Source organism: Tribolium castaneum, chromosome 5 (assembly GCF_031307605.1).
Source record: "Tribolium castaneum strain GA2 chromosome 5, icTriCast1.1, whole genome shotgun sequence".
Taxonomy (NCBI): Eukaryota; Metazoa; Arthropoda; class Insecta; order Coleoptera; family Tenebrionidae; genus Tribolium; species Tribolium castaneum.
In genome coordinates, this window is record NC_087398.1 from 5,186,411 (window position 1) to 5,202,670 (window position 16,260).

General features: G+C 40.9%; 1 protein-coding gene and 1 non-coding gene across 2 annotated transcripts in view; one reads left to right on the forward strand and one right to left on the reverse strand.

Moving 5' to 3' along the window:
• Nucleotides 1-198: 198 nt before the first annotated feature.
• LOC663439 (dipeptidase 1) overlaps nt 199-16,260 on the reverse strand; it is a 70,942-nt gene continuing 54,880 nt past the window's right edge. Inside the window, exons 6-11 of the mRNA XM_008195655.3 lie at nt 4,467-4,599; nt 3,656-3,806; nt 3,429-3,498; nt 2,319-2,580; nt 2,147-2,222; nt 199-1,317 (exon numbers count right to left, since the gene is read on the reverse strand). Coding sequence (XP_008193877.2) covers nt 1,089-1,317; nt 2,147-2,222; nt 2,319-2,580; nt 3,429-3,498; nt 3,656-3,806; nt 4,467-4,599 — 921 coding nt within the window. The 3' untranslated portion in view covers nt 199-1,088. The remainder of the gene's footprint in view (nt 1,318-2,146; nt 2,223-2,318; nt 2,581-3,428; nt 3,499-3,655; nt 3,807-4,466; nt 4,600-16,260) is intronic.
• On the forward strand, nt 7,883-7,962 carry Mir3870 (microRNA mir-3870). Its single transcript, NR_038724.1, has one exon. It is a non-coding gene; the product is annotated as a microRNA mir-3870 (primary transcript).

The window sequence follows — 16,260 nt, forward strand, 5'->3', positions numbered from 1 at the left end:
GTTTTTTACTGCTATTAGGTGCCTTTTTTTATTAAGTATTTGACTGTTGTTGTTGTGAACAACTCTGTGAACAAAACCGACAGTCCTCAACCTACCATGGTCAATGGTGCCATCCGCTGATTTTGGCCGCGTTTTTACAGGTAGGTAAGTTAAATGGTAGGTTTCACTGGCTCTGTGTATCTTTTGGTTGTAGTTAATAATGAAGCTGTTGTAAGCAGTTATAAAAATTTATTAATAGAGAAAACACAGGGAACAAATGTATTAAATAAACACATAATTTTTGTAATATTGCTGTACTTAATAAGAATAACGGCCCCCTATTCCTATGATATGTTGGATAATAATATTAGCAATCTTTATGTACACATAAAACAGTTATAAACAGTAAGAAATTGGTCCTATGTATTTCACAATTTCTCGAGACGTAATAAAAAAACTCTTTAAGAATGTCAACGAATGTCCATTACAAGCATTTTTACGAGACACATTGGTATTAGTTCGAATAAAATTCCGCAAATCTAATCTATCGAATTTTAGAAATTATTGCTAAAAATCAATAAGTGGTTACATTTATGAATACTATTAATTTAATAACGGTATTCATAAAATGCAGTAAATTCCGTTTCCATCATGCATAGCAGTGTTTTCATTAAAATTTTCATCGATTTTAATATATCTAATGGTTGTGATGGTATAAGATTATTTAGGGTAGTCTATCAGTCATTGGTTGCGTTTGAATTAGTACATTTATGAACACATAAGGTCTCCAAACTAAATTGTAGTACAACAACGTACACAAAAATATTTAAAATTTACAATTTTTACAAAAGGTTCAGGTATCACAAACTTAAGTTATATGTAAAGGTCCGAGCGTCCAGCGACGCCCCGTTTCATTCTACAAACTAATGTCAAAGCGAAATTTTTCCACCAAGATCTCCTTAGTTACCTAATTACACTATTTCCTAGTAAAACATAACATTATTTTACAACGACTAACGTCTCTTTTTTGATTCGGCCACCGCTTTAGCACCAAATTTCATTTTACAATTTATAAAACAATCAACGTCCCAAACTATAACAAGACATAATCAATCCTGGGAAGAACAATTACTCTTCGGCCGCGGCAACAACACGTCTTCGTACGGCGGGATATTAGCTTTTTTAAATTCATCCCTTATTTTCTCCACATCCTGCAGCACTCGCAGGAAATTTAATCCGGCGAGTTTTTTCAAATCTTCCACGCTCCATTTTCCGGTGCCTATGAGTTCGGCGAACAAAGTGGGATATGAAGAGACGTCCTCGAGCCCTTGGGGAACACTGCAAATTTATTTTTTAAGTTAGCCCAAACCGGCAATGAGCCGGAGTCATACAGGTTTGGAACTTATTAGTACCGTCAACGTTCCTAAGTTGCGAAACTTTATAGTTCACACGAGTTTGTTTGCAGGTAAAGAAGGCCAAAGTGCTAAATGCAAATCCGGGAGTAAGTGCAATTTGTATTTTTAGATGCTCGAAAAGTAGGTATTAGAGGCAAAGTTCTGTGGCATTTCTCTTTGAATAAGTGCCGACATTATTGGTGAAATCGTCGGAATTTCCTGTTAAATGCACCCAACCTGAACTTGTGTTTCGTTGCATGCCTATTGTAGTGTAAGTATGTATCGCATTGGTGGAAATTTATGGTTTTGCATGTCGCAGTTTGGCCAACCGAGCATTGAAAAGTAATGAAGCGGTATTTCCCTTAGTGCATCGGTGGCAGATTTTTCGTCAGGTGTGCCAAACTTTTGTTCCTTTAATGACGAAGCTCGAGGCATTGAAGCGTCGAGCTTCCAATTTAAGCACAATTGAGTGCGATATTCACACTTAATTAAAAATTGTCCGCTATCACGTCGGAAATTTGATAAATCGATCTCGCTTAAGTGGACACTTTGTCCTCTAATTAATGGCATTCGGCACAACTGCGCGTGATATTTGTCAAATGTTAAGCACAGGTATTGGGGTTTAATTGTGCGAATCCATCATGCGAAGAGCGGAAGAAAAACGCGCCGGACAATAGCCGCAAGGAAGAGAGGCTCATTAATCGATGCTCCAAGTGCGCATAATTAAAAATTACGGCCCTAGGAAGTGACTGTGCCTAAACGGGCCTACTTACTAATTGATCCCATCGTATCCGGCCCCCAGCCCCACGTTATCCACGCCGGCCACTTCCCGGATGTGATTTATGTGCGCTAAATGGAAAAAGTGTATTAGTGCATTTGTAAATTGGTGATGAATGTGTTTGTGCTCTCATCGATCGCCCGGAACCAAATTCCGGGGCTCCTTACCCACGGCGTCTGCGACCGTTGCCACGTCTTTGCATGTGAGGAACTGCGTGTAGAAGTTGACCATGACGACGCCTTTATTGAGGGCCAGTTTCCTCAAAGTGGCATCCGGGACGTTCCGGGTTGAATTGCACAGTGCGTGAGCGGACGAATGGCTGAATATCACCGGAGCTTTGGAGACTTCCAAAGCGTCCCACATCGTACGCACAGAGACGTGCGATAAGTCCACTATCATGCCCAGACGGTTCATCTCCTTTACGACGCTCTAAAACAGAAAATCATCTAATTACTTTGAATTATGATGCTCAGAAATCATCCGTTTTGCGGAATCGATTGTGTCATTTTTTGTGGCAATAAATTCAAAAATGGTTTTGCTCCGACGTAGAATTTAAGGCCGTGGGAGCGCTTTTAATTGCAGGCGAAAGGGTTGCGTCTGGTAAATGGGAGCCAGACTCTAATTTTTTCGTTTAGGAGTCTTAAATTTCGCGTTTGCTTTGCAAGCATCTCGCGTTTCGCTCTCACAGTGTGCGAATTCCGGCCCCACAGGGGGATTTCGCCGTGAAGATGGGCATTGTACAAGAAATTTTCGGCTTTGTCGATTGGATGTCACAAAGCCGGTCTGTTTGGTTGACAGGGTTAATCCCGACCGTCTTTAATAAATGTCCCTCGCATCCAAACGGATTTATCCCCGATGGTAACTAAAGGGAAAAAGTGAATGCGTCCATTCATCGGACCATAACTCACTTTACTCGTGTATAATCTACTCGGAATGACTCAATTGCTTCGTTAACATTATTCCGGTGATTAAATTGACCGACTTGAATACAAAAACTGAATCAATCTGGATTAGCACTCGAATGCGACAGCTGCGGCGGAATTTAATAAAATCACTCGTCTTTCGCGGAGCGAACTCGACAACGCATCAAAATGATTATTTAAATTTTTTAATCGCGTTAAAAAATGGATTTTACGTCACTCCGGCCCTGGAAATGAAACCCACTGCGGCCACCGTTTTGTATTATTAACTCTCATCTTCACACGACGCCCTTTCTAATTAAAAATTTAATAAATCCTTCCCGGATTAGTCCGGACTGCAGTTGTTCCTAATTTTACCTTTCCGAAACTGGTGAGCCCGCCATGTTCCGGCTTTTTCCCCGGCATGTCGGCGTAGGAACAATCAGCCCTGCAACAAGAATTAATCCCAAAAAATAAATTATTTATTTAACAAAACACAAAAGAGAAATAATTTTCTCACACAAAAACTTAATTAATTTCCCTCCGCGCCGCCATAAATCTCATTCCACCCTCCGTCTTAATTTTTTAATTAGTTTTTATCTTACCAGGGCGTATTGCAGGTGGATGTGAGGGTGAGATATCTGACCCCGACGTGGTAGAGGGTGCGGAGCACGGCCAAGCTGCCCGCCAGCGAGTGGCCCCCTTCGACACCGATCAGTGAACACAGCTGATGTCGCTTGTAAGCCGATTTGATGTCTGCAAAGCGGAAAATAATAAATGATGGTGGGCCTCCCAAGGAAATTGGAACGGGCCGGACCGGATGCCCAAGGCCGGACCTGGAAATTGGACGGGCGCGGGCAGGGCGGGAAAAATGGAACTCTTAATTCAATAACTCGGCGGAAGATTTATTGGAAAATATGCGGAATTAAGCCACTTAAGGGCCAATTGCGGTGTCTTTTCCGTTTCTCAGGAGCTTGCTAGTCACTTTATTAAAGAACTAATCAGATACGTATAGCTTAGTTTGAGTTTTTGGCGTACGAGAGCTCATTTTTTTGACTTCGTAACTGTGAACCCCCGTGCATTTCATGCGCCATCGCCCTTTCATTTCTTCGCCCCTTTGATGGCACTCTTCACATCGGCGTAAATCCGGCGTGTTTCAGAGTGTGGGTAGACGCGAGCGTGAAAATCTTATCAGTGTCTGGATTAAAGTTGGATTTGTGAACCTGAAGGCCGCGTAATGAAAATCCCTCAACTGTCACTTTTCTTTAAAAGCTCCTTATTTAGTCGCGCACTCATCCCGGCACTTTCGCTAAAACGTCCTTGTTGAGATTTCGCCGTGTAAACATTTGGAAGAGAGTAGGAGGCACAAATGTCAACAATTATTGTTATTTTTGCGCCCGGCTTTGGGGCTATTACCTTCGGAGGACGTGCAGAGGGTGAGCCGGGGGTGGTACAGCTCGGTGAACCGCCGGATTACGTCGATCTGCTCCAGGGTGAGCTGGACAGCGTCCTTGTACTGGGAGTCGCAAGGAACATACGCCGCCCAGAACTGAAACATTTCAAATGACTAAAGTGATTGCCCCAAAAAGGAGATTTTTCTTCCGGTTGCGCTTCTAGTCCGAGCTAATGGATTTACATGTTGCATATTCAGCACGTCCTTTCGAAATTAAATGCAAATGCGAAATGGCAAATTGAGATCGGACTGCTCGCAGAAATAAATAATTTTAATTAGCCAAAACTAGAGTTTCTAAGATAAAAAAATGGGAGCTTTCCGAGTTACTCAGCTAAGTAGTAGAATCCTGATTGAAAATGCAAACAAATTCGTGGTTTTGTCCTCTCGGAAAAACTTTGATGGTGCAGTGCGGCTCAGGTAAATGCTTAATGAGTCCTCAAACTTAAGAAGTTCGAAGTGACTTTGAAAGCTCCGAAACTTGGGCTTATGGAGCTAATTCAAAAGCGATCTAGTTTCGAAATTCTATAGCTGGAAATTCCAAACTACCGAGTTTTATTGCTCGACTTGAAAATGGTGTTAATTAATCCGACTGTCGCCCTAAAAAATGAGAGACACTTGTAAGTTTGGGCTCTTTATCGCGATAAGTAAATTAATTGCGAGTGGCGGAAAATCGGGGAATTTAATAGACGAACTACCCCCAAGATAATTAATAACCGAAATGGTCTGTGAACTCCACACTTTGAATAGGGCCCCGGCAATCGCAACAGGATTAGTTAATTAGTCTTGAGGAGAAACTCTATATTATATTGCGAAACAATGGAACTATCCTTTGACAACCCCGAGAGGCGGATTGCGTTGCAAATTGCTCTTCACCTGATTTCGCATCGCGATCGCACTAGGCCATGAAAAGACTAAACTGGGATTTAAGACGCCATGTTTTAAATTTTAAGTGGAAGCACAAACAATGCACTAAGTTTGTTATTTAATTTTTCTGATTATAATATTTTTGGACGTTTAATAAGTCGGTAGTTGTAGACGGAAGCCGGCTTTTCCTTCTTTTTTATTGAATTTCCTATGATTATTTGAGTAGTCGTGCGTAGCCGCTCCCAGCTCGATATATCTTCCTCCTCGCCGTTTCCGACAAGTTCGCGATAAATGAAGTCGGTAATTGTTGGCAGTTTGTTGGGAAAAGCCGCCAACACGCGAAACACCTCCTCCGGTGAGTCCCCGGCCTGCCATCCATCGCGCTCTTTTTTCCGGTGTAATTGATCACGTGCCGAAAATATCGCGACTTTTGCCACTTTTGATTGGCTGCAGTCAATTCGTGTCACGTCAGCACGCCACAGGTGTGCCAAGGCGACGCGATTTATGCCTCAGATACCTCCCGAAAGACAGCAGACCTGATCACGTCGGGATTTATTTATTTTCCGGTGGCATTTCTGCATCGGTCTCGTTCCAGATTTATGCCGCCTCGACCGCATTAAATTCCGGAGGCAGGTTTTGTGCTGCACGGAATAATTTGCAAATTTTATCACCTCGACGGCGGGAATATCGACGCCAGGCCGGATTCCGGGCTGGGATTGCATGTGACAGCGATGATATATTAAAAAATTACAACGTCAATCTAGGATGATAACAATTTCGGATTATTTCGGCCGGATTTTGGGGATAACTGCGTTTTCAAAGTTTCGCTCCAATTTAATTTATTGCTCTAGATGGTCACGATTCGAGCAATCGTAAATTTGATTTGCTTTGAGACGGCGAGCAACTCGCGAAAAAAGGAAAGGATCAAATCACACTCCGAAATTACATTTAGATACAATATCGCGACCAATTTCATTTATTTAACCATTTAGAAGCCGAACTGTAACGCCTGTAACGTACTTTTTCTACTGCCCCATCTACTAATAATAATATTCTCATTAAAATTGTCGAGTTTTAAAGATAAAGATATAATAATTTGGAAGGTTATTTAATTTTGGGGCTCTAATAATGACAATTGCCAGGTCCCTGGCGGCCTCCCGCCGGCGGCTTTTCCGTTTATGTTTGTTGATCCAGCTGAGGCCATTAATTTCTTTATTATATCGGGTGGTGTGTGCTCATTTTCCGTTAAAAACGTGTTGAAAATTAAAAACCCTCGCGGCCAAACCCAATTTCGGCGTTGTGTTTGTTTGAAAAGTTGGCAATAAATCGATGGGAATCTTTTAATTTATTAAAACGCGCCGTATCATTGCACATTTTTGCGAAATTTACGACAAATGGGAGGAGAGATTTCGCGTGTCGCTGTTTACGAGCGAAGCGTAAAAGATTAAATTTCGATGGTTTTACGAGGACCTGAGATAGGTCAGGTGTGCGTTTGCGATCGGACGAAATTAGAAAAGTTTTTGATTTACGCAAGGGAGGCATTAATGTAATGAATAATTATGGGGTAATGGACGGTGATGGCGGCGGCGACTTGGACGGATTGAGCTCCCCCTTTTTAATTCGCATTTTTTGCCGAAATTTTCTTCCAGTTTATTGTTTGTGTTTGCCGTTTAATTAACTCGCTGATGGCTACCTCCCTCTGTTTTCATCAGTGGTTTAGGAACTTGTTTTATTAAAATCATATTTCAATGATTCGCTGCGGGTTCATGAATAAAAAAATGTCCGAATTATTCTTGTATTGTTTTCCCGCACGTCCTAGTTTTCACTAATCGGGCTTCAGCCGGATATTTTATAATTTTCAACCAAATAAACATTTCCTCGTGCATCTCCTTGAATGTCGGGGAAATAAATGTAACTCTCAGTCTGAAAGCAAAGTTATTAAAAAGCAAAGAGCCCGAGAATCCATTTTTCTTAATTACTCTGATAGATATTTCAAAAGCATTAGTTTTCCGCGTCAAAGTAAATCACAATGAAAACCATTTGGAAAAATGCGAAACAGGCTGAAAAATGGCGCTCCGCATCGCCCTTAATTAAGCTTCCACACACGAGTAATAAAAAACCTTAGACGTTAATTATTGTGCAAAGCGCGCGGTTGGTATGGAACAAAGCGCGCACACCTTGAGAAAGCTCTTTGGAGATCAACCGGATCTCCATAATGCAACAGCAGAGCGATCCACGATTTAGCTCTTGACCCGTTTATTACACTCCCTGCTTGTGACGTACTTACAACCACCAGCATAAACAAAATAATTCAAGAGGTGGTTCCAGAATTGTGCTTTTGGCGGTTTTATTTTCACGAGTTTGAGTTATTTTCTCTGGCGGTGCTGTGCCGCTGTCTTGATTTATTAATACGGCTGGGGTCCTCGATAAAAACGGGATTTATTCCGGACGCGCACAATCCGGCAATAATCAACATCGTCATTACCAGAGGGAAATTTCTTAAATAAAAACCGACGCCAATTCGAGGCACAAGAGGAAAAAGAGCGCAAAATACACAACTTTGGCGGAGCTCGAGCCACAAGTGCCCGGAATATTTGGCCCTTGTTACTGGGCCTTCTAGTGCTGCTTAGCACAATTCCCACTAGCTATAATCACACATTCTCCGTAAAAAATACGTTTTGATTGTTTTTGTTTTTTTGAGCTTAAATATTGTCACCCAGACCTCTTTTCAAAACGTTGTTTTTGTTACGGAATAGTAGGTAATAATAAACTGACTCGATTTTTGCGTATGAAACATAATATACCCGGCGCCTCCACCATATGTTGCCCGGCGCCTCCACCATATGTCACAGGCGGGGATTAAAAGTCATGTGGGTGGTTTTGTATAATAATATATTTGTATAGCTCTTTTCCGACAAGTTGTGAGTATAATGTAAGAAATCAAAGTTTTTCAAATCTAAATTCAATGAAAAGGGTATGCAAAAATTTTTTAAAAATCCTGACTATTTCAAAAATAGCTAAATTTAGGAATAGGAAAAGCTGATGAAAATCTCTTTGAAATAAGCCGTGTTATCGAAGACCGCACTAAAAAACACATCTATCCATTTTAAATTAGAAATTTAATAGCGACATCCGGTCTAATCGGAATCAAACAGAATTTAAATTAAATGTACTACCGTCAAATATAAAATATGGAGAAATAGAACCGTTATTTTGCAAGTTGTAAGAAACAGAATTGGCAATCTCTGCTGTAATAAACTAAAACTGTAAAAAAAAATTTCTCAGATTAGAATTTTTAGGGCAATAAACGAGCCTTAATGGGTTAGTTTTAGAGACGGCAGATGGTTAAATTGGTTTATTGGCCATAGACCCATGGCTTGCGAGTCATTGAAAGTCTTTGCGGGTCTTTTTGGTTTAGTAATAAAAACACAATAACGTGTCTAATATTTTATTCATGAAGTCGTTGTATAGGTAGGTACTGTGCGGTGTAATCACTGTGTATATAATTTAACCTGGTGATTGCAGTCACTGAATCAACATTTCCTGAAAACGCAAACGCTGGGAAATTCTTATCGAATTTCTTGCAAGTTGAAAGATTCTTGTCTAAAAATAACATAAAACATTTTCCTGTGAAATAGCTCTCTTTAGAAATTTCTTATCGAAGCTCTTGTAACTCGAGCCTCTTGAGCGAGTTAAAGAGAGAATATAATAATAGACCATTAAAAGCACATTTCGCATAAAAAGTTTGCCTGCTAATAAAATAAACATCGACTTTGATAGCCTATTATGTTTTGTAAGGGAAATAAGGCAATAAATTCCGGAGAAGCTCGTATTTTAACGGGTTTATTGCAGGTGAGTTTGTAGGTAAAAACGCACCTAATTAAGAAAGATTGCGCTTGTCTCGTGGAACTATCACCTTTAAACGGAATTAATAAATAATGTCGGAACTTTTGGATAATCTGTAGTTTTTCTTAGAAGTGAAGGGTTTGAATTTTTAATATCGGGAATTGAAAGTCCCCTTGGTCTATCATTATCCCCCGTTTTGAAGGCATTTTCAAGCCGCCGCTTCAATTTAAACAACGTCCCGGAAATTTTGAACCATTCGGGCTCCGGTTGTCGGCGCGTCTTCACCTCGCCGGTTGGCAGAAGTGCGTTTTTTGGCGGGGAAGTGCGCGCGTCTGTTAGTACCGCTATCGATTGGCAGATGGCCACAGTTGTTGTCAACCGTTTGTGACAGTGACAGCTAACCTCGCTGTTGCGTAGTGAATGTTCGATGCGGCGCTATTTGGTGGTGGGAGGCCAGGGCCCCATCGTGCACGTCCTCAACGGCGACTACCCCGAGGCCGACCTGCGCCGCATGAGCGTGCCGGGGCTCGAGCGGCTGGTGATGAAACTGGTGCAGTGCACAAGGGGGCGCGCCGCGAAGCCGCAGTGGTGGCCCAGCGGGCTGGTGCTCACGCACCCCCTCGACCTGGGGCTGCGCAGCGAGCACGAGCTCAAGTCGGCGCTGAAGAGCCTCATCGTGGGCTGCTGCCGGTTCGTGCGGGGGCAGGAGCAGGACTCGCCCCAGCACAAGTTTCTGCGCTACTTCCGGCTGGCGGCCGCCACGCCGAAGAAGCCGGCCGCCGCCCCGCTGCCCCCGGGCGCCAAGCTGGCCGTCTGCACGCACATCCCCTTCTCGTCGGACGTGGGGCGGCTGATGGCGGCGCGGGAGCAGCACAGCATGAGCGAGGAGTTGAAGCTGCGGCGGCTGGAGCGCAGCGAGTGGTACACCAACAAGGAGGGCCCCAAGCCCGGGGAGGTGGAGTACGAGGTGGGGGGCTATAAGGAGCCGGAGTATTCGCATAAGTATAAGTTCCCCAAAAGACAGTTTCATCACAAGCGGAGGTCGCTACACGACGCGGAGTTTTTGGCGAGGTTTTGCACGCCGCTCAGTGTCGTTGTTGAACGCTTGAACTTGGATAAAGTTGACGTTAAGCGGAAAAGAGAGTTGGTTGTGACGCTCCGGTACCATGAAAAGGTGAAATGTGACCTCAAGAGAATCGTGCGCACGTCGCCGAGATTGAGGAACGTTTGAGCATATCACGTGATTTTGACGCCATCTTACAAAATGGCGCTCGTTTCGGTTAAATTACCTACTGTTACTGTGTTGAAGATAAAGTTTTTTTAAAGCACATTGATGCTTCCTTTTGATGTTTGAATCTATTATTAGTTAACATAGTTTTTAAGGGGAAAATTTAAAAAGACATTGAGACTGACACGGAATAGTTAAGTTTGATAGTATATTAGTTGTAAGGTGTTTCAAGTACTTTGTTGATGACGGCATACCAAAAATGTAATTAGTGAAAAGATCGTATGATCAAATAAATGTCGACCCTGAGCTCTCAAGTCGTGAAGTAAATGATGAACGTCCTCGAAATGAACTTGAGAACATGTCCAGACAGTGTCAACTTTAACAGAGAATATTTTTACAAAGTAAACTTCGGTTGGTTTCTGTCGCAACTGCATTTTTTAGTTTTTTCATAAAAGAAAAAGTTTTGTTATAACTTTATCATAATCATAAGTATTTCATATACAAAAATTTTTGAAAAATTATAAACGTGTTAGCATATTTTTTTACTTAACTATTTTTCAAATCTGGACGGGAAGCACTACACTAGGCTCAATTAAAATGCATAATATTTGATCATATGGCATTTTGGATCTGTGATCTTCTATTTAGGTATATCTTATTGAATGTTTTAGTGTATATCCAATGTTTCTTTAGAGGTATCGAATGTTGGTATGTACTTGTTGTAATAGGACCTCAGGACAGTCTAGATATTTATTTTTCAAATATTGTCACATTAAAGGACATTTTTCTAAACGAAAGTCTTTTATTTTACCATCACCGATAATAATTATTTAATCGTAACTTTTTTAAGCAAGTCTAGAAATTTGAAACTTATGGCCGTATAAGTTAAAAGATCTTGGAGAAATTCAAAAGTTTAAAAACAATTATTACATCAATGAGTACTTATCCTGCACGGAAATATTAATTTATTTTTGTCTTTACTAGTTATTACTTTCTTTCTAATACCTTTCCATACCTTATGCTAATTACGTTTTGTTAACTCGTTTTATCGTAACGCTAATAATTCTTACGTCAAGGACATATATTTGTCCATTATTTGTCGAAGAATCTTTTGTTAATTTATCGAGTGCCCATAGATTTTAAACACCATGGGTATACTCAAATAAAATGACTCAAAAGAAGTTTGTTACTAAACTGTCTACACAGGCAGTCCATTTTTTAGTTTTCTTATCAAATGTGTTGCTCTCATTTTAATGTTTTTTTGGCACATTATGGACCATCAAATAGTGACGTAAAATGTCTTTTATTACCATAAAACGGAAACGAGGACGGTATTTCGCATTTTTTTTAAACTAGTAAGAATCTATAGTTGCCACTAGGACACGAAATGACTCACGGCCATATACGTTTTATGACAGTTCGGAATTATACGACTAATAAGAAACTTGGTATATTTACGTTCATGTGCTTTATTTATGTTTTTGAGTCGCGAAAGTTGATTAATTTTTGTATTGCTCCTCGAAGTTCTAGGATTTATTAGCCACATAAAGAATGACCGCATGAAAGGGTGAAAAATGTCGCCATCTTGGCGTGTAAAATATTCAAAATGGCGGGAAGCTACACTTAAGACATTCCTTTTCTAGATCTTTAAAAAGTTCTGTAATCAAATAACCTGCTCCCGCCCGGTTTAAAATTTGACGTTCCTCCCAAGCGCCGTGTTTTACAAGTCGCAATAAACTCTTTCAAAGTTTCGCATTCCTTTTCTGTCGTCTCGTCGCTAAAATATGTCTCAAAATTCGATGTAGTCCATTGTGTTCCTGCTCCTAAAGTAAAAATTCGTCTGGTTCTTTTTAAAACGCGCCAACTGTTCGTCGCGCTATCTAAGTCGGTTAATGTCGAAATTAAACTCTATCTTCGCGAATTTTATGTAAGTTGGCAACTCCCGCTCCCAATTAAATTCGTTCGAGTTTTCAGCGCCCGACTCTGATACGAACAGTGCACGTTTTCGGCACATTTACTCCCTAAATTATTTTATTTTGACGGAAATACAGTCCCGATGACGCTTCCTCCCAACTTAGTGCCCATTGTCTTTACTGAATCGCACCCAACTGTTAATTCTTTCGTAATAGTTCAAATAAAACTGCAAGGATTCAACATTCCTCCGTTTTGTTGGCGTCAACAAAATTACGAAACATCGTTGTTTTCGAAAATTTTTGGGAAATCTGTTCGCTACGCCCCTGTTTTGCGCTCGGAACGATAAAATCGCGACACAATGGGGTTTTGTGGATACAACTCACGCCACATCTAAGTATGCAAAAAGTGATAAGAGGCAAAATCGGGGAGAAGTAGGAGAAAACAAAATAATACTGAACGTGTGTTATCGCTTTTGGCGCGATTTTGGGCAGAAATGCGATGACTGGGCGTCCAGTCACGTGGCTTCCTTTCAAAGTTTTCGGTGGGCTGGCTAATCAGGGGTGCGTTAAAGCGGGTTTAAATTAGAAAAATAGGTTTCGTTTATTTCGTTAACGACCCAATTTATCCCGCAAAAAGTAGTCCTTCCGCAAGTGCATTAGTTGGAAGTTCGCTTTAAATTTTGATGAGAGTGACTCCGGCTTTCGCAGGGATTTTCCGACTCACTATTTCTTATTCCCGACCGGTAAAGCAATAAATTTGGTTAATCTGGAGAGCAATTTTCGTCCGGCCTAATTATTTAAACTCGTACATGCGATATTTCAACATTAATAATGTCGAGGGATGTCGCCGAGCAACAAAGATTATTAGCCATGTTTTAAACCGAGTTTAAATTAAAACCTAATTATCATTTTAATGCTGATGTTAACTCGATCTCGGCTCGGATGCTTTATGGACGAAATTCTCTTTATTATGCTCTTGTTTCATCCGTCAACAGTTTATTATTTCTTGAATTAGTTGCCGCCATCGATCGTTAGCGTTACGCCAATGAATGTTGCCAACTATTGATAATTGAAGCAACTAAGCTGTAATGGGGGATTTCTCCAATTTCGACAAAACCGGAAACGAGACTCCGGCAAGCGCATTACAATAACGGGGCGATTCGCTCGTTAAATCGCTTCGTTATTATTAAAACTGACGATAAATGAAGAAATCCGGAAATTAACACGGATTTATGCATTCAAATCGGCATTTTACGCCGTTTTAACAGTCAAACAAAAAACGGGGATTTTACAACAGTGGTGCCAACGGTTGGTTTGCAAATCTCCGAATTTGGTTTAAAAAATGGGGAGGTTTTACATCAGTTTTGTGTTGCTTCTTACAGCAGTCACGTATTCAAGTGAAGGAAAAATCAATAAAACGTCAAAAATGAGAGATGACACTTGAATCGAGATTGTTATCTAACAGCACTGCCAACAAATGTTTGCTAATGCTAATATAAATGCCCGACAATGGAATGTTTGACGGGGAAATATTGAAATTAGCCCTTTGTTTTAAACTCTGCAATCAAATCACAACATTGGTATTTTTACAAAATTGTGTTTGTACATATTTGAAAATTATTTTTTTCTAAAAATACGCCGAACTTTGAGACATTTTGCTTCGATCGGACTAATAAAACATTTAGGAAAATGCCCGGAAAATGAGTAATTTCCCGGTGCCTTTTTGGCGCTTTGATGGCCGCAATGGGGAATGATCGAAGTCGACGAGCTTAGAGGCTAAACCTCTCCTCTAACTTAATAAGCTAAAGCTTATCAAGTTAAAATGGCTCTCTTAAACATCGGTAATCCGTCCGCTCTCGCAAAATATTCGCCGGCAAAAAGCTAACGAGCTGCTTAAATCGTAGTGTTTCTTTTCCCAAATTGACTTATTCCAATTTGGGCGCAATTAGACGTGCCGAAAAATTCAACCCGTTCTGTTCGAATTGAAAATGGATTTATTCCGTCGTGGCGAAAAAATCGGCGCTGCGACTTTGTCGGAATTATTCAAACATTGCCCCAGTAATGAAAACTTCAAACACTTCATTTACAATACAAATTGTACTGGAGGCTGTGTCGTCTAACGAAACGACAAACAAAAACATACTCTTTGCCTCGTTACCGCCAAAAGTCGGAGATAATTGCATTTTTGCCATCGCTGTATCTAATCAAAGAGGTCATTAGGTTGACGACCTAGATCGAATCACCAGATCCGTTATTTGCAACCGGTGAAAAGGTGAGACTCATCTAACCCCCATTTGCCTCTCATTTGAAAACAACTCCCTTCTTTCGCGCTTTTCTCAGCGTTTCCTGTCCCCAAACACCGCCATTCATCATCATTCACAATACTTTGCGCTATTTATCGCGTTTTTGGTGCCAGGGCCGTACTCGCTATTTTCCCCCCAACCAGGCCCGAATTAAAACTCGAGGCCAGGTGACGTTTCCCATCGACTCGTTTATTTTTGGACGCTGATCCTCAATTATTAATAAGCAAAAAGTGTCCAATTCTCGGAAGTTGTTAATAAATCATCGCCTAATAACCGACTCCCACTCTCTAACGTGGCGATTTTTGTGGCAAAAACGCGTGTTTTCTATTGTTTAGCATTTTGCTTGACCCTTCACGAGGATGATGTATAAGTCGGTGTATAACTTTGCACACCCCCGGGTCCCTCGAGGCCGCCCTTAACGCCTCCAACACGATATTAATCTAGTCTTTTTTCCGTCTCATTCGCAAAAATTCGGCCTGAAACTCGCACTCAGGCCAACTATCTAACGGGTTTTCGGCCCTGGTTCGGTGTAACGACCTTCTAATTCGGAAACAAATCAACCGGTTGTGAAAAAATTGACCCAAAACAATACGCAGATGCATAATTTATGAACCGGCATTGCCCTATTTTCCGCTTTTATTCGACTTTTCAAACTCCTATTTGAAAATGGGAATTTGCATGAGTGTGACAGCTGAATGGGAATGTAATTCGATATTTTGTAAGCTTTGTGCCGCCGACACAAAACAGATGTGTGAAAAACCGGGATAACAGCGAGCGAGATCAAACTTTCGACTTTTGATAAGGCGAAACTGACCATCGGGTAAAGAGATAAAGAATCAATAGACACAAGACAAAGGACTCGACGGGGTTGGAAAATCACGCTTTTCTCATTCAGAAGGATCAGAAAGAGACGAAAAGTCGGCCGATTATTTTTGAAAAATCTTTATTTTATCGAAAACTGTTATTACTAGTCTCAAAACTGTAAAACTGGTCTTTTTTATAAAACTGCAAATTGAAAAAATTACCCAAAATTTAAAAAAATCAACAATTTTATAGAAAATCTGTTTGAAAGAAACTCTGACAACTTTTGCACAAGAACTCGTGGTAGGCAACCAGATATACGACCTGCTTTGGTTTAAGGCTGTGTCTCCCGGCATCCACTCCAATCCCGGCAGCGTCATGAACATTGAAAGTGACGTCATCAACGATCGGGATGTGTTTTCAATTCCGGTTTCTACAGATTCCGAATTCACACCGTTTTTAGTAAATATAAATTATTTATCCAAAAAAAAAAATGGTGACTTTCAATGTCCATGTCGTGCCGGGATTGGAGTGGATACCGGTGCCGGGAGTTTCCACCCAGCCTAATTCTAACTGCGGTTAATTTATTTGGCTTGTCGTTGCGGAAATATGAATATCGGACGAATAACGCAAAGAGCTTTTCCCCGTTTGTCGCCGTTTGCAGTGATTAAAGGCAACTATTTTCAAGCAAATGTAAACATAAAGCTGTTCATTAATCGATTCTGTGGAGAATTAGGAAGAGAAAATGGAGCCGGGCAAAATTACGCAACAACAAACTCTGCTATACTTTTAATGTAAATTT